This window comes from Octopus sinensis, linkage group LG2 (genome assembly GCF_006345805.1).
Source record: "Octopus sinensis linkage group LG2, ASM634580v1, whole genome shotgun sequence".
Taxonomy (NCBI): domain Eukaryota; kingdom Metazoa; phylum Mollusca; class Cephalopoda; order Octopoda; family Octopodidae; genus Octopus; species Octopus sinensis.
Window position 1 is genome coordinate 137,537,911 of NC_042998.1, and position 27,135 is coordinate 137,565,045.

General features: G+C 37.2%; 1 protein-coding gene and 1 long non-coding RNA gene across 14 annotated transcripts in view; one reads left to right on the forward strand and one right to left on the reverse strand.

Moving 5' to 3' along the window:
* Positions 1-437: 437 nt before the first annotated feature.
* On the forward strand, positions 438-14,606 carry LOC118761627. Its single transcript, XR_004997523.1, has 3 exons — positions 438-578; positions 1,008-1,019; positions 14,597-14,606. It is a non-coding gene; the product is annotated as an uncharacterized LOC118761627 (long non-coding RNA).
* The window catches only part of LOC115232554 (ralBP1-associated Eps domain-containing protein 1), a 139,448-nt gene continuing 123,242 nt past the window's right edge, over positions 10,930-27,135 (reverse strand). For 9 of the 13 annotated variants that reach the window (XM_036499669.1, XM_029802501.2, XM_029802497.2 and 6 more), the window contains 5 exons: positions 24,202-24,408; positions 21,071-21,104; positions 18,735-18,778; positions 15,893-15,957; positions 10,930-12,609 (listed from right to left, as the gene is read on the reverse strand). In XM_036499669.1, coding sequence (XP_036355562.1) covers positions 12,438-12,609; positions 15,893-15,957; positions 18,735-18,778; positions 21,071-21,104; positions 24,202-24,408 — 522 coding nt within the window. In that variant the 3' untranslated portion in view covers positions 10,930-12,437. The remainder of the gene's footprint in view (positions 12,610-15,892; positions 15,958-18,734; positions 18,779-21,070; positions 21,105-24,201; positions 24,409-27,135) is intronic. The other 4 variants (XM_036499690.1, XM_029802504.2, XM_029802500.2 and 1 more) reach the window with 1 other exon arrangement.

Here is a 27,135-nt window from a genome sequence, read left to right on the forward strand (position 1 = left end):
AACCTAAACCCTCTAAAATGTGTATTCAAGCATTCCTCTCTCATTCATCTGGCATAAACTAATGTGTGTGTGGTCAAGTGGTCAGAGTGCTGGAATCATGATCATAAAATTGTGGGTTCAATTTCTAGACTAGGTAACACATTGTGTTCTTGAGCAAGACACTTCCTTTCACTTTACTCCAATCTACTCAGCTGAAAATGAATATCAGATATCAAGATTTTTGTTTCCTGTTGTTTCCTTAGTTTATTCAAAATATGAAATTGTAAATAAAGGACAATGGAAAAAGCATCTTACAAGAAGACATTGCTACGTGGTTAAGAAGCTCACTTGACTTTCATATGCTTTCAGGTTCATTTCCACAGTCCAGCACTTTGGGCAAGTGTCTTCTATAATGCCTTATGAGTGAATTTGGTAGACAGAAACTGCATGAAAGTACATAATATATAAAAAAGAGAGATTACAAAGGAATAAAGGATTATCTTATGAACTTCATAGCTTACAGCTGTTTCTGCTGTAAGATGCAGAAGACTCATAGTTCAGTGCCTGAGTAACATTTTATAGCTTCATCAGAGCCTCGGGTTATTAATCTCGTAATACCTAAACTAAATATTAAAACAAACGTGTGTGTGTGTGTGCGCCACCACTTGACAAATAATGTTAGTTTGTTTACATCCTTGTAACTTAGTTTAGTAAAAAAAAACAGAAGTACCAGGACTTGAACACAAATGTATTGGGGTTGATTTATTTGACTAAATCTTTCAATGAGGTGCACCAACATGGCTACAGTCCAATGACTGAAAGAAAGAAAGAAAGATAGAAAGCTGGTCTCTTTCATTAGTAATGATATAAATAAATAAACAATTGCAGCACGGAAGGTGTTTATAAGCCATTTAAAAACACACAAAAACCATTAGATTCACTTCCACATTTAAATTTAATTTGTCAAAATATTTTTGTCACTTTGAGACCACGACCTGTTCACTGACAAAACTCCATGCTGCATCTAGGAATGTTTGTCAGTGAACAGTTTGTGGTCTCAAAGCAACGAAAATATTTTGACAAATTAAATTTAAATGTTGAAGTGAATCTAATGGTTTTTGTGTGTTTCTTAAATGGCTTCCATGCTGCAATTGAAAACAAAATATATACGAGGAGTGCTGCAAAGTTCCTGGCCTTAAGGGCATCATCTTCCAAGTTCGTTTACATGGCTTAGATAAACTGAAGGGCTACTGCAATACTTGTGTCAGTCTGAGATGGAATTATGTTGAATAAAATCATAATTAACTGATCTTCCTTTATTTTCTTTTACCTGAAGCCAGGAACTTTCAGTGCCCCCTTGTATATATAATTACTGACATTAAAATAGGTTACTCAGGGAACACCACTGTGGGTTAAGTTTTGAGGCATCTAAGGCTATTTGTTTGACAAATACATTGAACACAGTAATAAAAAACGAAAAAGGCATTGGAGGAGCAATGCATACCTGCGTGCTGATAAATTTTTTGCAAATTATAGTATGACTTACAATGTGTTGCTTACCCATGCTTTTTAATTGAACTGAGTTAATTCTATTATTTTTTTTTAAGTATCACCATTATAGGTATTTATACTCTGGTGAAACTAAGAAATCAACTCATAAACAAAGCCCTCAAATCCATCGTACCCACATGTCAATGCACATAGGTATACCATGATTTATACACATGCAGACAAGGGTCAATTCATATGAAAAAGGAGGTGAACAAAATGAAATACTTATAGAAAATATTGCAAAGAATTTGAGAATTGTGTCACCATTATAGGTACTTATACTCCAGTGAAATTAAGAAATCAACTCATAAATAAACGAAACCTTCGAATCCATCACTACACAGACACACACAGTCACATATCTTTGTATGAATTTATATATGTTTGAAGATAATCAAACCGAATTTTCATCATTTCAAGCCACTCACCAAATGAATATTTCTGCCAAATTTAGTGGAAATCTGTTCAGCTGTTTTCCAGTAATTTTGCAAACATACAAATAGACAAAGACAAGTGATTACAATACCCTGCTTTCACTTATGTGCACAGGGTAACAAACACCAACATTTCTATATACTTGTACAGGAGAGACTATGCGTGGTAATTTAAATTCTGAAGTTGTTGATAAAACATGTTAAGTACATGTTAAAGAAAAGACAAATCAATAAAAGTTCAAGGAAATTAAGGGTGGTGTGTGTCAGCAATTTCCTTTTTCTCCATCTTCCTTCTTTTATTTTCTCTTACTCGTTTTGGTCATATGACTGCACCCATACTGGAGCACTGCCTTGAAAAGTTTAATCATATAAATCAACTCCAGTACACATTCTATCGGTGTCTTTTGCTGAAGCATTACATTACTGGGACATAAACAAACCAACACTAGTTAAGTGAAAGGGAAGGACAAAAAACACATGTGTATGTATACACATGCAGTTTCCATCTACCAAATTCACTCATAAGGTATTGGTCAGCCTGTGGATATAGTAGAAGACACTTGCCCAAGGTGCCGTGCAGTAGTACTGAACCTGAAACCATGTGCTTGTAAAGTGAGCTTCTTAACCACACAGCCATGCCTGCACCTAGATAAAGTATATTTTATAAGTTTATGAACCACTAGGAGAAGAAAGTTCTGGAATTTAAGGCCAAGTCCTTTGTCAGAAAGTGAAAAACATTTGTGTCATTTATCAAAGCCAGTACTAATGAAGAATCAAATTATTTACAAATGTGAAGAAGTTCATTTCTTTTATTTAAATTATTGATGTTTTGAGTCAAAATTCTCAGTTTTTTACTCAAAGGTTACACTGCATCCTTGATTTCAAGCTTCTGTTCCTATAAGGTTGTGTATTGTTTAAAATAGTCCGTGTAATTTTGAATTCATGAAGACTTGTCTCATGCAAGAACCATATAAACTTCAACAAAGTCATAGCACAATTTCTGTTGGAGCTGACAAATGAATGCTTGTTTGTAATACCGGTGATTGTCGTACGCTGATGATGGGTCAAGACCCAGAAACTGCAATCCGTGCGTATCACTTAGGTTGACGAGGGAAGGATGACCTCCCTTTGCAAATACTGATAGGGCACAGAAAGTGTGCCTATAGCCAGCTGGAGGAGATGTTCTGGGGCTACAAGCTACAGTAACACCCACCCTTAGTGGTTAGCCATATTGAGATGGCAAATATACCTGATATTGATATCATTAACTCGTTTTACAGCTACACTCATACATACAAATACATCAAGTAGAAGACACTTACCCAAGATGCTGCACAGTGGAATTGAACCCAAGACCACATGTTTGGGGAGCAAACCTCTCTATCACACAGTGATATCTTAATTTAGGCATTGGAAGTATTTATAGATGCAGGTGCAGCTGTGTGGTAAGAAGTTTGCTTCTCAACCACATAGTTCCAGGTTCAATCCCAATACATGGCACCTTGGGCAAGTATCTTCTACTATAGCCTCAGGCCAGCCAAAGCCTTGTGTGGATTTGGGAGACAGAAACTGAAAGAAGCTTGTCATAAATGTATGTATGTGTGTGTCTTTGTGTGCATCCCCTGCTACTGCTTGAGAACCAGTGTTGATGTGTTTACATCCCTGTAACTTAGCAGTTCAGCAAAAGAGACCAATAGAATAAGTACCAGGCTTTAAAAATAACTACTGGGGGTCGATTCTTTTGACTAAAATTCTTCAGCATGGCCACAGTCTAATGACTGAAACAAGTGAAAGATAAAAGGAAAGATAAGACACAGCTCCAGGCTGAAAAACCCAAATGGAGAATCAGCCATGATTTACAGAGTTCCTGGGGTTTTTCTTGTATAATGAGGTTAGTAAATTCCTAACACAGAGAGGTGAAGGTGGCAGGAGAGTTTAAGAGGTGAGACATGGGTTTCAGGATGCCTGGGACATTATTATGGACACCCAATGAGTGTTTTCAGAAACAATCACCCACAGTGCTTGTGTCAGAATATTCAGCTCCCTAAAATGTGCACCCACTTCTCTTAGACCAACGACGTACTCTTCTTCTCTCGCCCCAACTAGACACTCAACTGTCTCCAATGACTTACCCTAACTGACTATAAAGCCCTCCTCTCTTCAGCACCTCATTCCAATACTCCTTCCATTCTCTCATGTTCCAAGAGTGGTCATTCCTGCTCTCTTTCTTATCTTACTGAGAGTTGATTTTTTTTTTTTTTGTCTTTTGGCTTTTTTTTTTTAAATCAAAGAAATTGATTAAAATTTTAATTGTTCAGAATTTGTGCAGCACACTCACATGTTGGCACCCAAAGCAATAACCTTGGGAACCTGTGTGTAGTACCAGGCCTGATCATTCAGAAAATGACTTGTACAGCTCATATCACAACCACATAGTTTTTGGTTCAGTTCCACTGTACCTTGAGTACATGTCTTCTACAATAGGCCCAGACAAAGCAATGTGAGACAATATGACAGACAGAAATTGTATGAAAGCCATTGAATATATAGGTGTGCTTCAGTTTTCTGTCCTCACTGCTTAACAACTGGTGTTAGTTTATTTACATTCCTATAGCTTAGCAGTTTAGAAAAACAGACAGGTAAAATAAGAACTAGATTTGAATTTGTGTCAATTTGTTTGACTACACTCTTCAAATTATTGCCACAGTATGGCTGCACTCCAATGATTGAAACAAGTAAAAAGATTATGAAATACAATCATCAATGTGGTTTTATAAAAGGATATATAAAAGCTGTACATTATATAATAATATCAACAATTATTCTTTTCCCCTTTTCATAAATTATTCAGAATAATCTCAAATAAATAGAATGCAAATTCTATTATTCTAACTTGAGTTACAGCGTGATAGTATTTAAATGAAAGGGAGATAACTCTGAGCAAGCAACTAGAATTTCCTATGGCGAATCAGTTTCAAATTTTGAACTTTTCTTTTACTTGTTTGTCATTTGACTGCGGCCAAGCTGGAGCACCACCTTTAGTCGAACAAATCAACCCCAGAACTCTTTCTTTGTAAGCCCAATACTTATTCTAACGGTTCTTTTGCCGAATTGCTAAGTTACGAGATTGTCAAGCGATGATGGGAGTACAAATACGTCATCATCGTCATTTAACATCCACTTTCCATACTGGCATGGGTTGAACGGTTTGACCGAGGACTGGCAAGCCAGAAAGCTGTACCAGACCCCAATCTGATCTCACAAGGTTTCTACAGCTGGATGCCTTTCCTAACGCCAACCACTCCGAGCGTAGCGGGTGTTTTTAAGTGCCACAAGCACGAGGGCCAGTCAGGCAGTACTGGCATCGATCATGCTTGAATGGTGCTTTTTATGTGTCACCAGCACAGAAGCAAGTCATGCGGCACTGGCAACGACTACGCTCCCATGATACTTTTTACGTGTCACAGTTCCCTGTCAGGCGGTACTGGCATTGGCCACGATAGTGACTTCACTTGACTCAACAGGTTTTTACAAGCACAGTTTATTGCCCAATGACTGAAAGGTACTCTTAAATGGACCAGTTATGCTGCACTGGAACTGGCCACAGTTATGGTCTCACTTGGCTTGCCAGGTCTTCTCAAGCATAGCATATCTCCAAAGGCCTCGGTCACTCGTCATTATCTCCGTGAGGCCCAATGTTCGAAGGACGTGCTTCACCACCTCATCCCAAGTCCCTTCTACTGCAAGGGTGTGACATTTTTTCATACATACGTAACACATGACCTTACCAGCACAGTCATTTCTCTTGTACACTACATCTGATGCTTCTGATGTCCAACTTTTCTCTCAGGACACTTACACTCTCTCATGTATGCACAATGGCATTACACATCCAGCAGAGCAGACTAGCTTCATTTCTTGCAAGCTTACGCATGTCCTCAGCAGTCATGGCCCATGTTTCACTGCCATGTAGCATGGCTGTTTGCACACATACAGTCTACCTTTTACTCTGAGCAAGAGGCCCTTTGTCACCAACAGAGGCAGGAGCTCTCTGAACTTTGCCCAGGCTATTCTTATTCTAGCAGCTACACTCTCAGAGCATCCACCCCCGCTACTGACTTGGTCACCTAGGTAACAGAAGCTGCGGTGATTCCTAATGGGCCAGGGACTTTCCCTGTCTTATAGCCTTAATTGTTTTATCTACCAAGGTACTGTCAATTCAGATAGCTGGTCCCTCTATGGGGTCGACATTCGGCAGGCTATCTTTCTCCACTTCATTCTCTCCATTTAGCAACCTTTCATAGTGGCATCTCCAAGTCTCTCTCTTTGCAGCCTCATTAAATGTAAGTGGGCCATCATCCATGCGGAAACAGTTCTCTCCTATGACATTACGATTCCCACTCACACACTGTCTTGCAACATGAAACACTTCAAGTCTTTGGTCCTCACAATGCAGAACATTGGCAAATTTTTTTTCTTATCTGTTTCTCCTCTGGCTATGTAAACTTGTCTCCTAGCTTCCCTTCTAGCAATCTTATATAATTCCCTGCTACCACCGTTCTTCCAGGCCTGCCATGCCTGTTTCTTTTCCCTAATGGCCTTGTCAACTACATTGTTTTACCACCTCATTACCTTGGGTTGAGAGGGACTTTGCACCATCCATAGATCTGGTCAGAAGCCCTCAAAAGGTTATCCCATAGGAACCTCCAGTTGTCTTCCACATCAAGTGATGTTATATCCTCCTCTATTTTGTCAAAAGTTTCGAGTAGTACGTCTCTAAATTTTCGTCCATTCACAGGACCCTTAAGCTTCCAGTTCCTTCCTTTCCTCGCTGGTCGTTTTCTGGGCATCCATTTAGCCCTGATTCTGAAGTCGCTAACTACTAACCTATGTTGTGAGGTACATTCTTCCCTGGGAAGGTTTTGGCATTTATAAGCAGCCATCTTTCCCATATCCTGGAGAGGATGTAGTCAATTTGACTAGTGTATCCACCAGACCAGTAGGTGAATAGGTGACTGGCAAGTTTCCTGAAGTTAGTATTACAAACCATAAGATCATTTGTATCACAGAACTCCAGCAGCCTGATTCCCTCCTCATTGCAGGAACCAAAACCAGTCACCATGTATGTCATGGAAGCCCCTTGCATGTTGTCCAACATGCCCATTGAAGTTGCCAGCCACAAAGTGAAGATCCCTGTCATTCGTCGACGAGGTAGTCTGCAAGAAGGTATCATAAAATCGATTTTTCAGTTCATCAGGTAGCCCTGGCTGGCGAGCATAAGCCGAGATAATGGTTGCTAATCCATGCTGCAGCACTAATCTAAGCTTAAGTATTCTACCACAGACTGACTACCTTGATTAGCTTAACCCATTTCTCCACAAGAAGTATACTCATGCCCCCGACCCCGTCAGTGTATCCTACCCAGAAAATCTTATACCTATGTTCTTTGCTTGTGAGGAACCTAGCAGAACTTCCTCTCTACCTTACTTTTTGGAAGCAGCACAAATCTACCCATCTCTGTTCAAGCATCTCAACAATCTCACCAGACCTACCTTTCAATGTGCCAACATTAAGTGTGCCAAATTTGAGAGTGTGGGCCCATAAGACCTTGGGATAGGGGACACCAGTGTCATGTACCTGAAAAGAAAGCTCACATTTGGCAGAACTTATAAACATACAATAGCCTTCAACCTGAAGATGCTACACCATTTTATGTGCTACATAATCACTACATTGCATAGAAGAATAACCCTAAGTAGGGATGGGGGAGTATTAAGTCTTTGGAGGTGTTCAGGGAAAAGACATCTGATAGAGGTCAATGGATGAAGACTTTCGGTACAGGTGGTGGGGGTGGGAAGGGTGGGAGCACTGCAAAACAGCAAAAACTCAGCCTGCCAGTGTGAAGGAATAGTAGTAATAATAAGATAGAATTGAGTATTTGCATTCTTAACTAGAGCTATAACCAAACTGACAAAATTAGATAAATGAATGAATAAATGACAATAATAAATGAGCATGAAAAACACACAAATACACGCACACACACAACGGGCTTCTTTCAGTTTCCATCTACCAGATCCACTCACAAGGCTTTGGTCAGCCCAAGGCTATAAGAAGACACTTGCCCAAGGTACCACGCAGCCACTCTCATCAACATCGTTGTTGCTGTTTTAATGTCATCTTTTCCAGCTTACATGGGTAGGATGAAATTCATTGAAGCAGACTTTCTATGGCCAGATACTCTCCCTGTCAGCAGCCTACACCTGTTTCTTACAAGGTAATATTTCCCCATGACCAGACTTATTTTCAAAGAAGATTGGAAATAAATAATACTGTTCGTGTAACAGTGATACTCATAACACCATGTTGAGATAAGGGGACACTAATGTACCCTGCCCATACACACACACACACACATGGTGGGCTTCCTTCAGTTTCCATTCACAATGCTTTGATCAGTCTAAAGCTATAGTAAGCAAATCTTGCTGCAGGTGCCAGGCAATGAAACCACCCAATTGGGAAGCAAACCTCTTGAGCTCCCACCCATGCCCATGCTTATGGATATGAATGAAAAGAAAACTTAAAATTGACAAGCTCTATAAGCTAAAAATGGTGAGTTCAAGTCATGCTTTGTCTGAAGAAATTACTTTGTCTTATCCTGACAGAACCTGAAGTGGTTCTGAATGTGGGTTACATGTGAGCCAATTTCATGATATTTATCAAACACAGACTTCCAGTAACAGTTGTGAACCTCCCTCATCCACAAAGAATTTCCACCATTAATAATGATGGGGGCTGTGAGTTGCTTCAACAGCAATATTTACAAGTGAAAATGGTATAAAATTACTTAATGGCATAAATTTTCAGAAGAAAACTATTGCACTGTTCATTATCAGGTACTGATAATAAATTTTTTTAATATTTTTAGTTGCAATTAAAAACATTGATAAATCACTTAAAATATACTAGCACTATGACCCAGCATTGCCGGGTCATAGTGCTAGTGCACGCATATACAGCTGCGTGCGTGTGCACATACACGCGAGTACTGTCCAAATTTCTGACCAATCACATACAGCTAGCTGGCATTCAATTGGTGTATCAAGTTTCGGGCAGGACACACACGCAGACATTTTGCCATTTATATATATAGAGATGAAATGTTTTGAATGATTTTCAAAACATAAAATATTTTTTCTTTAGCCCTTTTGTTACCATATTTCTATTGAAATACACTGCTTTCGTTTCAATTCATCTTCAAAACAAAGAAGAATTTAGTGGAATACCTGTAATTATTAATCTGATGTTTTGAAATTCAGTAGCATGAAATAATGCTGGAAGGTTTTAATTTAGGCCACTTTAAAATAGGAAGTTTTCATCATAGGATCAAGGATCTTGGTATTTGTATCAAAAAGGTCAGATTCTTTAATGTCATTGAGACAAATTACTCAGTACGTTTTGTCATTAATGAAAAATTGATACTAACTTTGCTTTTGTGCCTTCACAGGCTTTAGTCATTAGCAGTTGCCATTAGTTGACACTAACTCCAATGTGAGGCCGAGGCATGAATTATAACAGTACATAATATCATGCATATATGCCATGATCACCTCCCTGATAGCAAGAGAATTCTATCTTTTTTTTTTTTCTTACAAGCTAGAACTTTTGTCATTACTCAGTTTACTTCCCAATTCAAGCCTTTGCTTCCATATTGGAATTTCTTTGCTATTCAACAAATAAGCAATGAAAATCAGGTCATTTTCATGCAGGATTTGTCACAAATAGCTAGTCTCAAACTCTTCTATGGCCTGTAGAACCACGATACATAAGAGAAGACTCAGAACGGAGTCCTGATGAACACTTACTTGCATGTTAAATTCTCCACTGAACTCATTGCTCTCCCTTGACTTGTTCCATACAAAGATTTGGTTTGTGGCTCACAATAAAATGTCTCATAGAAAATTCCAGCAGTCCCTTACATTATAAGTCTATGTTCCCGAACTTACATCTGGCCAAGTAGTCTTTCGGCTCCTATACTATTCCATATTGTGTCCATGTCCATCTAGTTCTTATCCTGAAGCTATTGGTCTATAATGAGAGGTACAGTCTTCACCAAAGAAGGAATTGATATTCACAAACAATTGTCTATCCTGTTTCTTGATCAATATGAAGCCTATCTGGATTGTATGTTCACCAGAGCAATACCTGATCAAATGTTTAGCCAATTTCCTGAAGCTAATATAGCAACTGGTTAAGCCACTTGCATACAAAACTCTAAGAGCCTTGATCCATCCTTATCCTTCATACCATATCCACAGCCTCTAGATAAAGTAGAGAAGCAATAATGATATTGCCTAACATGTCAATTAATGTAACAATCCATGATGACAAGGGCACCACCATCAAATGTTATCAAAGTCATCTGCAAGAGACACTCATAGAAACAGACCTTTTGCTCATCTGTCAGTCTTGGTTTCAACACATGCAAAGCTGTTGTTGCAGTCCTAGTCGGTGTGGAGTTGTCATCTTCCTGATGCTAATAATTTTTTAAGTGATTCTGCATCTTAATTTTAGTATGATGATGAAATGCATCATTTCACATCTGCCTTTCATGCTGCCATAGCTAGGATACTAAAAGTAAAACAAAGACAGTCAAATAAATCCTGAGTTCCAATTTGGAGCAAAGGACTGAAACCTACATCCAAAAACAATATTTTTCAATGTCGTGAAACCCAGCTAAACCAACCAATGAATTTGTAGATGATTTGCAAAGGTTTTATCAGTTGAGTTCACAAAGAAAATATTTCAGATAGAAATATGGTGATGAGATATCTCGGTAAATTTAATGTAAACCTATGCTTGTTAACTTAGAAGTATATTTGCTGCAAGAAACACATAAATTTTAGACATTGCACATATTACAAAAACAAAGTAAATTTTGAAAATAAAAAAATAAGAGCATATATATGCATATCATCTTCAAACAATATTTTATAGACATTGACATTTAGCAATACATATACACAAAATTAAAGCTAAATAAATGTACAAGCTTCAAAAGCCAATAAACTTAAGTTAATTACATACATATTTGTCTGAGTCCCCCGCCCCCACCCCACCAGTAGATAAAAACAAAATTTACATTGGAAAGCAGAAAAAGTACATGGTTTTTTAAGACACAAAGAGTGGGTGGGGAGAAAGAAAGAATACATCTTAATTGAAGTGTCAGAACAGTTGTTTTTCTGGGGTCTTTTTTTAATCTCCTAAACTCATTCCTAGATTTCAATATACAAAAAAGGTAATAAATAGAACAAGGATCAGTTCTATTTTAACTTTCCTTTCTTTCTTTTGTTGGTTGAATCAGTTTTTTTTTTTCATTATATATAACAGAAACACACAGGAATATTCTATCAATACTAAATAACTGTCCTCTTCCTCCTCCTCCACCCCATCACCCCGCATTTAGACAGACAAAACTATATAACATTGGTTTGTAACGCAACATGATACAATCACAGTCCTTTGACTCATCTTCTTCACCTTTTTGTTTAGTTTTCTTTTTCTTTTAGTTGCTCAAATATTGGATATGCTTCTGACTGATGAAGCAATGAGGCAGCAGAGGTTTATTTAAAATAATTACAAAAAAAAACTGTATGTATATTTCTATGTATGTATGTGTGTGTGTGTGTGTGTGCATATATATATATATATATATATATATATATATATATATATATATATATATATATATATATATATAGAAGGATATAGGCGGTGCAAATAGGCAGTTCTTTACTAGCCATAAATAGCAGCACATTTGTAACAGTAGAACCAACCTCTATGACACCAGTTAAAGATTCAATCTCTATCAAGTCTAATGACAGTCAAGAGAGAAAGAGAGGAGATATTCAGAGGCAGAAACAAAACCTGATTGAAATTAATCAAGTTTACAATATCTGTTCCATATATCATTTCTTTTGATGCTTGTATAAGTGTGTGTGTGTGTGTGTGTGTGTGTGTGTGTGTGTGTGTGTGTGTGTTCGATAATATTTTGCTACTTAAGTTAAATTTGTTTAAATGCAATACAGAAAAAAAATAGTGAGAAGAAGCAAGTGTTTTCATGGTAGTTATAATCCAATAGTTATCAACCATGTCCACCAGCAAATAAGGAGATCAGACCTGACTACAGGCAGTCGCTGCTGTTACTGCTAACAGACACAATGTTTTAGTAATTCTGCTTCAAGTAACTTACTGCCAACCATTAATTTACTGATATAATGAGAAGATTATTTTAAAACAAGAATTCTCAGTCCTTAGGTCCTTCCTTTGCTGAGTGGGGTTATCATCTTGGGCTTCCGAGCCATCTGCCCCATTCTCGGTAATTTCCCTGATGTGGTTGCTGTCTTTTTTCTTTTTCTTTTGGAAATGGCTTTATTAATGCCAAGGGCTGCTGGTTCAGTAGCTGTATACTAGTCAGCTGTGGTAGGGCCTCAGGTGCTCCAGTTGGATTTCCAGCGCAATCCGCTGTTCCATCACCTCCTGGAGTTCCTGGTTCAGTTCGCTATTAACACGTTCTAGCATGGCATTCCTTTCTTTATGGGTACTAATTGCCATTTGGAGCTCTCGTTTATCCCGACTTGGTTGCCTAAAGAGAGAAGTAGTAACAATATAAGTCATTTTAAACAACAAATCCAAGACAATAACTATTCCATAACAAATTTATAGTTTAAGTCATCTCATGCAGGAATAAATCATTTCTGCACAAGAAAACATTTACTACAGCTTCTTTTTATTTAACATCCTTTCACTCCACAAAATTCTTAAAGAAAACTCACAATTGGTAATTGTAAATAATACCAAGTGTAGAAAGTTGAAATTTTTCTACAGACTAATCTATTGATTAATCAGTCATTTGCTTGTGGAAAGTCCTTGCAATCTAATGTATCACATAAGATTAGGATTACAAGAAATAATTACAAAAATTTCACATACAACATGTAAGGGAATAATTTTAAAAAGTTACCATCACCATACACTGTCTTTCCATGCAGGCACAAGTTGGATAGGTTTTCACAATTCAAATTATTTGTTATTGGGAGCAACTGCTCTCATAGACAGATACTTGATATGTTATCTTGATTTGGTTTGATTTCTATAGCTGGATGCCCTCCCTATTGTCAACCACTTGAGTGTACTCAGGGCATTTTTCTAATGGTACCAACCAACACTAGAGTAAAACCATGACAAGATAGGACAAAACAGACCTCACAACCCTACATTTCTCAGCTTGTTTGCCATCCACTCTACAGTATGTACTAGGTATGTCACTAGATTTTGAAAATGTGGTTATTTAGTTAACAAGTTTACTAACAGCATTGTTTTAAAATACATTATATTCCCTTTTCAAGTAATTCAAAAGTAACAACTCATTTTTTATTAAATTTGATTTTACGTTAAACTCTTCCTTTCTTCAGAATAATTACAGAAATCATGGTGGAAGTAGATTACATCCTTTACAATTTTTCCTTTTGTGTGTGTGTGTGTATGTGTGTGTGCATGTGTGTGTGCATGTGTGTGTGCATGTGTGTGTGCGTGTGCATGTGTGTGTGTGTGTGTAGATATCATCATTATCATTTTAATGCCTTCTTTTCCATGCTTATATGGATCAGAGTTTATTAAGGCAGATTTTCTAGGGCTGGATACCCTTCATATCACCAAACCTCATCTGTTTCCAAGCAAGATAATATTTCCCTATTGCCAGACATGTTTTGCAGAATATTTGAAATGAATGACACTGTTTGTGTGACAGTGACACTCATTTACAGCCATCATACTAAGACAAGGAAGCACATACACACACATATACTGTAGCGAGACCAATTTCTGCTATGGCATATTGAAGTCAACTAGTGTTTTATAGGCTCAGCATATTAATCTGTAATGATTGGTCGTCTTACTTATCATATGAGTTTGGAATATTGGTTGAGTCTTGTGCTTTGAATGGTTGACTAAAGCGTGAGATATGGATTGAGGATCCAATTACATTGCACGTAATACATTGTCAAACAACTAATCTGAATCTGTGCTGGAGCCTACCTTCTGTCAATGTACATGTCTAACAAATCAACTGTAAGCAGAAGGGGGTGAGCAATTTTCATGAAGGTGAGTCATGTTATTTTCCTGCCGTTATTCACCAGAATAAAATTAATGTAACAGAGCACATATAACTAATGACGGCCAGAGCTTAATTATCCAAACAATGAATGAACTATTCAATCACATCAAAATTCATGATGTGTTCATTTCATCCACTAAGCTATTTAACAGCTGAATAAAGTCTCACTGTTGTTTTTTAAAGTTCGTTTCTTGTATCATTTCTACAAGTGAACACACAATGTTACATAATGGAATGCAAAATTCCATAGTAAAACCAAGGGAGCCTTTATATCAACACTGTTAAAATACAATGTCTTTCAATGCAGGCATGAGTTGTCAAAATCCACATTATTCCTTATTCAGAGCTACTGCTCTCATAGACTGGTACACATGATGGGCTTCTACCAAATCCACTGACAAAGCTTTGGACAGCCTGGAGCAATAATAGAGAATTCATCCAAGATGGTGACAGAAAGGGCATTCAACCAAAGAAAATCTACCTCAATGAATTCTGTCAAACCCATGCAAGCATGGAAAAGTAGATGTTAAAATTATATATAACTCTGAAAGCGTATTTGCTAGAATAAGAATGAGCTGAGCAAAGTTCAGAGAGCTACTATCATTGTTGGTAACAAAGGGCCTCTCACTCAGAGAGAAAGGCAGTTCATACAATGCCTGTGTACAAACAGCTATGCTACATGGTAATGAAACATGGGCTCTAACTGCAGAAGATATGCAAAGGCCGGAAAGAAATGAAACCAACATACTCTGCTCGATGGGTAAAGTCAGATGTAGGGTGCAAGAGAGAAGATTGTGCTGGTACAGTCATGTGATGCATATAATAGAGAATAGCTGCATGAAAAATATGCCAATCTCTAATTGTGGAGGGAATCCGTGGAAAGAGTTAACATGGGATGGCGTGTTGAAAAATGATCTGCAAATGTTGAACCTCAAAGAAATGACAAGGGACCGAGACTTCTGATAATCTGCTGTGCTCAAGAAGACTTGTCAAGCAATATAAAATCATAGTCATCCATCCATACAGGCATGTCCTTTACAGCTATAGCCTGTCTTCCCCTCTCTCACATACATAATTTTGTCCTCTAGCAAAACTCCCCAACACCCCCACCAGGTCTCACCACTCTCCCTCACATGCCTATCTGCACACTTTCCATGCCTTTATATTATCTCTCATACTCACTTCCCAACCACTCGAGTTTCTCTTACCATCACTTGCTATCTATAATTATCTCCCCTTACACTCTTACAGAACATCTGTATCCCATCAGTACTACTTATACTCTCCCCCTTAGGTTTCCAGTGAGTAGACCTTTACTTGCTCTCTCTCTCACTCTCTCTCTCTCTCTCTGACTTTCTAGTTCTCTCTCACCTCCCTTTGTTCCTTATCCTATAGGGTAACTGAGTATGTGTTTTGTAGTAAGGCAGCTATCCTTGTCCCTCTCACCTGGCACATGGCCACATCTCTCATTTCCACTCCCCCTCTCAGCTGAGAGGTCCTTGTCTTTCTAGCTTGTTGGCAACCCAACAGATGCTGGCACCACATCAGAGGTACCCTTGCTGCTGCCACGTCAGAGGCACCCAGTACACTCTGTAAAGTAGTTGGGGTTAAGAAGGGCATCCAGCCATGCCAAAACAGACAACTGGAGCCTGGTATAGCTCTCCAGCTTGCCAGCTCCTGTCAAAGAGTTCAACCCATGGCAGCATGGAAAATAGATGATGATGAGAATATATATTTGTACTGACAAACCTACCTGCCATAGTAAGAAGACTTTTGCCGATCACTACTCATAACTTCTTCTTCAGGTTCTGGAAGCACCTAAAACACATACAAGATGATACTTTTAGGCATCATCTATACATTTGGATTAAAAAAAAAAAATTTTAACAACAAGCATCAACTGAAACATTACCAACAATTTTAGTCTTAGGTGGGTTTTCAGAAAAATCTTTATGGTACTTATTTCCTTCAACATTCTCTTTGAAGTGTAGAACAGAGTTTTTTTTTCAATTTCTGTGCATAATTTCTAACTATAATTCACATTCACCAGCATAAATATATAAATAAAAGATTATAAACTAATGTATTAAACTTGGATTGGAAATTCATACCCACGTATGACATTGTCTTGAATAGATAATCCAGCTTGTTGTATACACATTGACCCTTTTCATACCAAACCCACCTGAGACTGCCTTTGGCCCTATGATGAAACCATGCCATTTTAAAGTGATTAAATCTTTTTTAAATGTTCTCAGGAAACTTTGTTTTAATTTATGTTTCGAACAACAGCAAAGTTATTTTACCAAATTCTTTACTTAATGTTACAATATTATGTATTTTTTTATATTTTCAGGTGTGAAAGCAAGGATAAGAATCGAAAGGCCTTAGAGTCAACCTAGCTAAAACCAAAGTCTTAATAAGTAGGAAGGCAGACAAACCACAAATCCCTTCAGGTAGATGGCCCTGCTTGATCTTATAGAAACTCTATAAGATGTACCCAGTGTAAGCTATGGACACATAAGAGGTGCAGCAATATCAAAGGGAAGCTAACTGGGAAGATAGGTTTTGTATGTGGTAAATGCTCAGGTGCTATAAACAGAAAATGTGCAGAGAACAGCTTCTGTCACATTCCAGGGAGAACATCTAGAAGTAGTTGATAGCTTCTGTTACTTAGGGGACCAAGTCAGTAGCAGAGGTGGATGCTCTGAAAGTGTAGCTGCTAGAATAAGAATAGCCTAGGCAAAGTTCAGAAATCTCCTACCTCTGCTAGTGACAAAGGGCCTCTCACTCAGAGTAGAAGATAGACTGTATGATGCATGTGTGCAAACAGCCATGCTACATGGCAGTGAAACATGGGCCATGACTACTGAGGACATGCGTAAGCTTGCAAGGAATGAAGCCAGTATGCTGCACTGGATGTGTAATGTCAGTGTGCATACACGACAGAGTGTAGGCGCCCTGAGAGAAAAGTTGGATTTAAGAAGCATCAGATGTAGTGCGCAAGAGAGACAACTGCGCTGGTATGGTCATGAGTTGTGAATGAATGAGGACAGTTGTGTGACTTTTTATACCCTAGCAGTTGAGAGAACCTGTGGAAGAGGTAGACCTGGGATGAGGTGGTGAAGCACGACCTTCAAACATTGGGCCTTACCAAAGCAATGACTTGCAACCAGGACCTTTGGAGATATGCTGTGCTTGAGAAGACCCAACAAGCCAAGTGAGACCATAACCCATGGCCTATGCAAGTGGGTGTAACCAGCCCATTTATGAATACCCCTCATTCATTGGACAATAAACCTTGCTTGTGAAGACCTATTGAGGCAAGTGAAATCAAAATCAAAATTGATGACGTGGCTGACGACAGTACCGCCTGATTGGCACTTTTGCCAGTGGAACGTTAAAAGCACATCTGAACGTGGGGTGTAACCAGTCCACTTATGAGTACCCCTCATTCATTGGACAATGAAATTTGCTTGTGAAGACCTATTCAGGCAAGTGTAAACAAACCAAAATCATTGACGTGGCTGATGACAGTACTGCTTGATTGGCACTTGTGCCAGTGGAAAGTTAAAAGCACATGCGAGTGTGATCATTGCCAGGGCCACAGATTGGCTCCCGTGCTGGTGACACATGAAAAGCACCATTCAAGCGTGGTCGTTGCCAGTGTTGCCCTGCCAGTGTGTACCAATGGCACGTGAAAAGCAACACTTGAGCGTAGTTGTTGCCAGTGCCACCAGACTTGTTCCCGTGCAGGTAGCACATAAAAACACCTTTTCAGCAGGGTCGTTGCCGGAACTGCCAGATGGCTCTCATGCCGATGGCACGTAAAAAGCACCCACTACATTGTCGGAGTGGTTGGCATTAGAAAGGGCATCCAGCTGTAGAAACTTTGCCAGATCAGATTGAGCCTGGTGCAGCCTCTGGTTCACCAGTCCTCGGCCAAACTGTCCAATCCATGCCAGCATAGAAAGCGGACGTTAAACGATGATGATGATGTTTGTGTCATTAATGTCACTGACTTTGATGAATGAATATCTGATGGGTGGGGGGCTACACTAATAATTACTTCCAGTCGCCATTATGACTAATGACCATCAATTTATTTTCACAGTCACACCAGAAGTGTGGATATAGAATTAATGATACAAAATATATATATACAGGTGTAAGCATGGCTGTGTAGTTAAGAGGTTCACTTCCCAACCATGTGGTTTTAGATTCAGTACTCTTGTGAAGCACCTTGGCAAGTATCTTCTACCATGTCCTGAGCAAACCAATGCCTTGTGAGCAAATTTGGTAAATGGAAACTATAAGGAAGCCTAACATATGTATATGTTTGTATGTGAGAGAAAAAGAGTGACAGAGAAAGACTGTGCAAGTGTCTGCATTTGTCACTCACTACTTAACTGGTGTTGGTTTGTCTATGTAACTTAGTAATTTGTCTAAAAAGACGGATAGAATAAGTACCAGACTTAAAACAAGTACTAAGGGGGATTTAATCTGATACTCCAGCATGGCCACAATCCAATGACTGAAACAAGTAAAAGAAAATGTGAGTATTCTTGATATGCTCAATATATTACAAAACTCACCTTTGAAACTGAAGTACTACTGACAATTGAACTATCAACATTATCTGAAATGTAATTTAAAAAACAAATAAGCTTAAAATAAAGATCAGAAAAGAAAATTATGCAGAAACTGGAAATGAAACAGAAATTAATTACAAATATCATACATTATAATATTTGAGAAAGATCCTATCTTTAAATAATGACATCACTGCTTTTGCATATGTTTTTGTGCATTGAATGTTAACTCTTCTGTTAAAAATGTAAATCTTGAGAATGCTGAATGAAGTCAATGTCAGTTTGAATGATAATCTTTTCAAATTTATTAATATACTCTGCTACAAAGTATAAATAATTTGTACATGTATATATGAGGGAAGAAGTAGAAGAATGAGTGTAGAAAAAATGTTTGGGTAAGATAAATTTTTTAAAAACTGGATGGGAAGAATTCTATACTAGAAACAAAATATATTTCTATTCAAAGGGCAGGTGAAGGCACATGGCCTAGTAGTGTGGGTATTGCACTCACAATTGCAAGATTGTGGTCCTGATTCCCAGACTGGGTGGCATGTTGTGTTCTGTAAGAAAACACTTCATTTCACTTAGCTCCATTCCACTTAGCTGTAAATGAGTAACTCTGCAACTGGTTGGGATTCTGTTCAGTGGGAAATGTGGTCTCAGTCATTTGTACACCAGGGAAACTGGGTAACTGGCTCTAAGTGTCCAAACATTTGAGACAGTGCTTACTTTTTACAAAAGGCAGATAGTATGAAGTATGTTTAAGAAGCAGAGTTACATGAAAGTAAAATTTAAGCAATATGTATATAGGAGATTTGAAAAGGTTGCAGAGGAATCATCTGTCAGTTTTTAAAAAATTAATTTAGATAAAGTATAGTATAAGTGTGATGCAAAAGCAGCTGTATCAAACACAATGATTGACATGTCTAAGAAATGTCAGTGCACTGATGCAAACATATAATATGAATGGATATTTGGAGAGTGAAAAGTTGGTGTATGAAAGTAGTTGAAACAAAGATAAACCAATGGCAAGAGATGTGGAATACACAGATAATTTTGAAATGAAATGACATAGTTGAAACTCATAAATTACATACTGTTTTGCAAATATATTGTATTGCTATTTTTGCGCTGAGAATGATAACAGAGTGGGTGATGGAGATGCAAATAGACATCTTCATGTGCTTCATAGATCACACAAATGCCTTCAACAAAGTAAAACATGAAGAACTCAGCAACCTTGATCTGCATGGAAAAGACCTTGAAATCTTGCAGAGCTTGTACTGGAACCAATCAGAGTGCATAAAGGTGAATGGAGAAGGCTGTGAATACACTAGCATCAGGTGAAGGGTTAAACAAGGATGTGTTATGCCACCAGATCTCTTCAATTATCATAGCGAGTTGATCATAAGAGAAATGGAGAAGGAAAAAGGTCTTAGAATAAGAGGCAGAAACATCACAAACATAAGATATGCAGATGGCACAGAAAAGGGGATTCAGGATGTAGTGAGAAAGTGAGAGGAAAGGTCTGTTCATAAAACACAAGAAGACAGAGTGTATAGTGGTGACAAAGAATGGAACCTTAAGTACATGCTGAAAATGAACAATCAAATCATTAAGCAGGTATCAACCTTCAACTACCTTGGAACTTTAATCATAGAAGACAAAACGTGTGAAGGAGATCAAAAGACAAATAGTGCTGGCAGAATCTGCATTCTCAAAATTGCATAACATCTTGAGAAATTGTACTCCAAGCATCAAGACCAAGATCCATATATTGAACAGCTAGGACTACCCTGTGTTAATGTATGGAAGTGAAGCATGGTCTATAATATCAGAAATGAGAAGGTGCTCAAAGAGCTATGAAATATGGCTCTTAAGGAGAATATGAAAGATAGCATGGACAAAGTGTTTAATGAAGAAGTGATGACCCAGGCTGTGGTAAATAGGAAACTGCTTCTTGAGATAAGGACCAAACAACTGAGATTTCTTGGCTGTTTGATGGGGGGGGGGGGCAGAGAATTTACTAATGACTGGAAAGATTGAATGGAAAAGAAGCAGAAGAAGAAGAAGGGTGATATGGTTATCAAACTTGACAAACTGGTTGGAAGAAAGATGTATTAAACATCATGAAGTAGAACTATTACAGAAAACAAAGAACAGAGAATTGAGGCAGAACATGACTACTCATGTTCTGTATCCTAGACATGGCACAAGAAAAGAAACAATTTCTAACACAATCACCAACCTACACCAGTATTAAAATAATCTCACACACACACACAAAAGGGTTTGTATGAAAATAGAGCGTAACATGAGGGTCCAAAATTAAAACATACCTGTATCTGTTTGAGTTGTAATAGGAGGCAAACCCTGAAAAGCAATGAGGATTGGATGTCAGACAACTAGATATTAAAAAAAATGAATTTTAAAATAAACAATAGGTGATAAAAAATACCTCTGATACTAACATGAAGCAATTCTATAAAAAGAAAACAGAATATTGTTTTTAAAGAACATGAAAAATAAATTTCTCAGATTCAAATTTTTAAAAACATATAAAAAAAAGTTGATTAAAAATAATGGCAAAGACAGTGGGGTAACGTGGAGTAGTCAGACCACATAGGGCAGCCACTTAATATATACATATATATATATATATATATATATATATATATATATATATATATATATATATACATGGTTGCTGTAGTTAAAGTTAAGTTATAACTAAGGGAGGGGGCCACAGAAACCCGTGCTACACCACTGTGTACAGAAAGGCTGAAGAAAATTAACTGCATAAAAAGCTTTGACAAGAGCATCAGAAGTTTTTAAAAAATGCAAAGTCATAGAAGTAGTGCAAAAAGACTGAATGTGTTTATTTCTAAATGTGCTTCATCACCTCATCTATACTGCCACTGTTTTAGGTTCAGAAAAAGAAGACACTTATTAGATAAGTTCTAAACAATTATGACTATACAGGGTGATAAAATGGACTGGGTCTTAGATAAGCAAGTCTTGACCAAATCCAAGTCAAATAAGAGACAATCACATCTACCTTCATACACTGATATGTTAGCAGTTAAAAATACATTGATTTTAGTGTTCTTAAACTCAGAGATATTGGTTCAAACATCACATTTATGCCTACTCACAAATGGTGAAACATCTCCTTTACTGTAATCTTTGACTGTAAATCCATCAACACTTTAACCACTATGTATATACACACACATTTGTTTGTACAAAAGTGACTCAATGGCCAAAAGTTTCGTGCACCACACTTATCAAACAGTTTGATAAATACCATACATGAAGTTCATGAAACTTAAGCCTTAGGTCACTTTTGTAACTTTCTGTCAATTAAAAGTAACATTAAAGTGTGTGTGTATGTGTATGGCTCTCTCTCTCTCTCTCTCTCTCTCTCTCTATATATATATATATATATATATATATATATATAAACAAATTCTATCCATATCCACCAATGCAATGCTGAGCACTCATTCTCATCATTCAACATTTACATGTGTCTGTGTAGCTTGAAGTGGTGCAGAGATTTTATAATATTAAGAGAAAAAAAGAGATAGCAGAATTTGGATAAAATCCATTTAGTGCTTTTATCCCTTTGTTTACATAGAATTATTAGTCTATGAATCATTGTAGCTTGCAATGCTGGTTCTGAACTGTGCAAAAAAATCTGCAGTAATAAACTAAAAAGTGTGTGTGTGTGCACGTGCACGTACACACACAAGCGATCAAATGCACATAAGCAGCACTTAATATATATATATGTTTACATACATACATACATACATGGAGAACATTTGAGGAGATGGATATATATTTTCCATCTACCTTAAACAACATTAAGAGGCATGTCAAACTGCTTGTGTGTGTGTATGTATATATATATATATATGCATGTGGGCACAGGACGTCATGAAATGTATACAACAAAAAAGTATGAAGCACAAGTGCATAAAACATGAACTATTCTCTCGAACAACAAAGACACAAATGGAAAACAAAACAAACAACAAAAACTACCCTTCATCAGTTGTTGGCTGTTTTTCTAGTCTTATATTTCATGCATTTAACAACAAATATACACTTTAGATAAGACAGTTGCCCCCCGCAAAGCAAATTAAATAAAATTTGAGATTTTGCAGAGGGTCAAAATAGGTAACACAAACAGGACAGTGAAAACAAACAGGAAGGGCTGCTAAGCCAAGAGACAAACAAGAGCACGTCGTTATTGTTCCAGCTACAGTGGAGAGAAAGAAAGAAAGATGGCCAATGGTCATGTGGGAGCCATGTGAACAAGGGAGGTAGAGTGAAGGAGAGTGAGTGACAAAGTAATAGGATAGAATAGTGGGAGAAGAGGAGGTAAAAGAATAAGAGAGAGAAAAACAAAAGAGTAAAAAGATTGAATAGAGTGCGCATCAGAATTATTACGATAAAACTTACTTGCAAGAGAATAATCCTGACATGCACTCTATAAGATCTTTTCACTCTTATATTTCTCTTATCTCCTCCTCTCACACTTTTCTATCCTATTACATTGTTACTCTCTCTCACTTCTCCTCCCTTACATGGCTCCCACGTGACCATTGGTCATCTTTCTTTCTCTCCACTGTAGCTGGAACAATAAAAACGTGCTCTTGTTTGTCTCTTGTCCTAGCTTGATTTACGCATTCACCACCACAACCTCCTTTTGGCTTAGCAGCCCTTCCTGTTTGTGTTACCTATTCTGACCCTCCGCAAAATCTCAAATTTTATTTAATTTGCTTTGCAGGAGCAAGTGTTTTATCAAAAGCGCATATTGTTCTTAAATGCTCAAAATACGAGACTAGAAAAACAGCCAACAACTGATGAAGGGTCGTTCTTTATGTTGTTTGTTTTGTTTTCCATTTGTGTCTTTTATTGCTCGAAAGAATAGTTCATATTCCATGTACTTCATATTTTTTGTTGTACACGTTTCATGACATCCTATGCCCACATATGCATATATATATATACATATAGATGTAAGTATGTACATATATATATATATTATATTATTATATGATTGAACGCCACACATCCTCTTCCAAGTAAGTTTTTTTTATCTATCTATATATATAACACACACACACATGCATATATACATAAAATACATTTTACACATACACACAGAGTTAGATGGGAAATGAAGAGCGAGAGACTAAACTATTAGCTTTCTAAATCATTTACTGCAAAGGTCAATATTGGATAAATAACTGTCAGTAATTATTAATTAAGCAAAAGAATGGAGAAAGAAGGAAAAAATATTAAAAATTAAGAATTAAAAAAAAATAAAGTGTAGTTTGAAGCTAGCTAATAAGCTCCCAGTATGAAAAAATTTTTTTTAATTAAAAATCCCAACACCAGTTTATAATGATAGGCTGGCAAGCGAGTAGGGTTCTTAGGGATAGAACCACAGTCTTACCCCAATTTGACGTATATCAAGAGAAGCACACCGACGGTGCTTCTCCACCATGGGAGCCTGTAATTTAATGGCTGGTGTAACTGAGGTAGAGTCCTCAGAATGGTCAACAGAATCGAGATCTTGAGAAGAGAAATCAGTAAATCGGAAAATCTTTTCTGACTGCATACCTCCAAATCCAAGTAAGATATCCCTGCTTTGCCTAGAGACCTGATGAAGGTAGATTAATATAGTTTGATAACCTTGCTTTGAAGAAATGATTCAAGTTCTATTTATTTCAGAAATAACAATAGCAAATAAACAACATATAGAGAATGACAATGCCCCAAAGAAGTTTATATCAATATTGGTTCATGTATAAATGATCTATGATTAACAAAATAATCTACCTTTCTATTTTAATAAGCTGTGTTGGGTGTGTATTTATACATGAAAGAGGGAGAGACCAACTATTAAACAGAATGAACCCAATTTCAAACTTTTACAGAGAACCAATGAAAATTTTGAATACAGAAACATTTGAATTTTTTTTTTAACTGCCACAAAGCTGGGGTTTTTTTAAACAAGCATTTGATTTTATTGATTCTAGAGGGAAGAAAGGCAAAATTAACTCAGCAGTCCATCTACAAAGAGCATTGACAATAAAAGCATTAACTATAAGAAGAATGCTACTAGGAATGAGAAAGCATGAGTGCATGCATGTTTGCACACATACATTCACATTCAAACTTTCAATTTAAGATTATTTTGAAGAAATTCAATTAACTGATCAATTGTTGTAGCTGTTGCTATTAACACTATTTTGTCAATGTAGCTTAAGACTGAGGAATCACTTGTGGAATATTTCTAGGAATAACATTTTTTTCAATTTGCTTTGAACTTTAAGATCTTCTGCAATTAAGAACCTTATAAATTAAAGCAGCCCCCCCCCCTTAAGAATATTGTACAAAGTTATGAAGTTAATCCTTTAAACCTGTAGGAACCATTGATGGTCTGAAGGACCCCAATGGTGGTCTGTATCAGCAAAAATGAGTTTAACAAAGTTCAGAGAAAAACAATACTAATATTTTGAAGAAGGACCTTCAATAGCTGAAGGCATGAGGAGGACAGAAGCAAGAACTAGAAAATATTTAGTTTTAAAACCAATTTTAAAACTAATTGAGATAAAGAGATTTTGGAAAATATCATGAATTTAAATATAAATCTATGATAGTTGCCAAGTCTGAAAAAGAGGTGCAAAATGGCTGTGGGGTTTAGGCTCTGTACTTCAAATTTTACTATAACAATAAATAATTACTGTGTTGGGAAAGGTACTTTACTCTGCTTGCATCAGTTTGCCTGTTGGACAAATATCAGGCTCTACTTGTAAATTAATAAATAAGCAATTACAATTAGGGTATCCAGCTATAAAAACTAATTGCTCCATCACAACCATGCTTTCATAAAGAAAGGAAAACAGGTTAAGTTGTTAAATGCTAAAATTGATTGACATCAGCAGCATTGACAATCATCAAAACTTTGGTGAAAGCAACACTCATAAAATTAAAACTACACTTCAATAAATAGCAATCAAATATTTACTACCAATCTTACTCAATCTGCACACCTAAAGTCATTGCTCCCTCTTTCTTCTACTCATTTACAGTTATTGGGACCACTTTTGGCACTTAATCATGAGCATTACAAGGCGATCTCTGCTAGTGCTAGAGCTATGAAAAGTGCACCCAGTACACTGTCAAACAGTTTGTATTAAAGGTATCCAGCCACAGAAACCATGCTAAAACAGTCACTGGAGCATGATCCAGTCCTCTAGCTCACCAGATCCTATCAAACCATCCAACCCATGATAGCATAGAAGACAGACATTAAAAGTTGATCATGATTACAGAGTATTTGTAACTATCAATATTTATATAGTTCTGTATAAACTAAATATTTCAGAATAAATAAACCATCATAAGGGAAAACTTCATGGTTATATATAAAATGTATGTTCCATCAAAGTCTGTTAAGGTTTTAAATATAAATGATGCTTTGCTTATAGGGTATATCATCATCATTTGACATCCATGTTCCACGCCAGCATGAGTTGGACAGTTTGATGCAATCTGACGGGTCCAAGGACTGCGTTATATTCTAATGTCTACTTTGGCATGGTTTTTACAGCTGAATATCCTTCCTAATGCTGATCACTTTATAATGTATACTGGGTACTTTTTCATGCAATTGGCACTAGTGAGGTCACTATGCAGCTTGCAAGACTACAAAATGCAAGGCAGTGGCTTTACACTAGGGGATGATGGTTAGGGGATGATGGTTAGGGGATGATGGTTAGGGGATGATGGTTAGGGGATGAGAGAAACAAGTGGGGCAGAGCAGGTTCTTGTTCTAGAAAAGCTAGTGGAGAGTTGAGAATAAATCAGTAGTAGCTGTAAAGAGACAAATAGTGATGACGAGGTGTCCAGATGGCACCTCGAGGTATGATGTGAGTAGAAGTGAGTTGGGTCAAATGATAGGAAAAATAGGAGAGGGGATGTAGGTAACATCTGTAAAGATTGAGTATGAATGTAGGGAGTGATGGATACAAGGGTGGAGGATGGCTAATGAAGCATGAGTTGGGGAAGGTAAAGGGATGCAAGAAGAGAGCAGGGGAGGGTAAGCATAAACTGAATGGTTTATGTTAAGTTATTCTTACTAAAAATCTATGCACCTTTCTTATTCCTTACCATCCAGCTGTAGAGAAATGAAACCTTTCTTAAACAAGCAAGCTGGTACATGTACCTTGCAAAGGAGCAAAATACAGTGGCTACAGTATTAAAATTTGAACTCATTTTAACTTCACAGCTACAGTACTGTGGCTTCATAAAAAATCTATGCAGAAATTTTGAAATAACATCAACAAAGAATTCCTCATTAAAATATGTCCTTTAGCTGAAA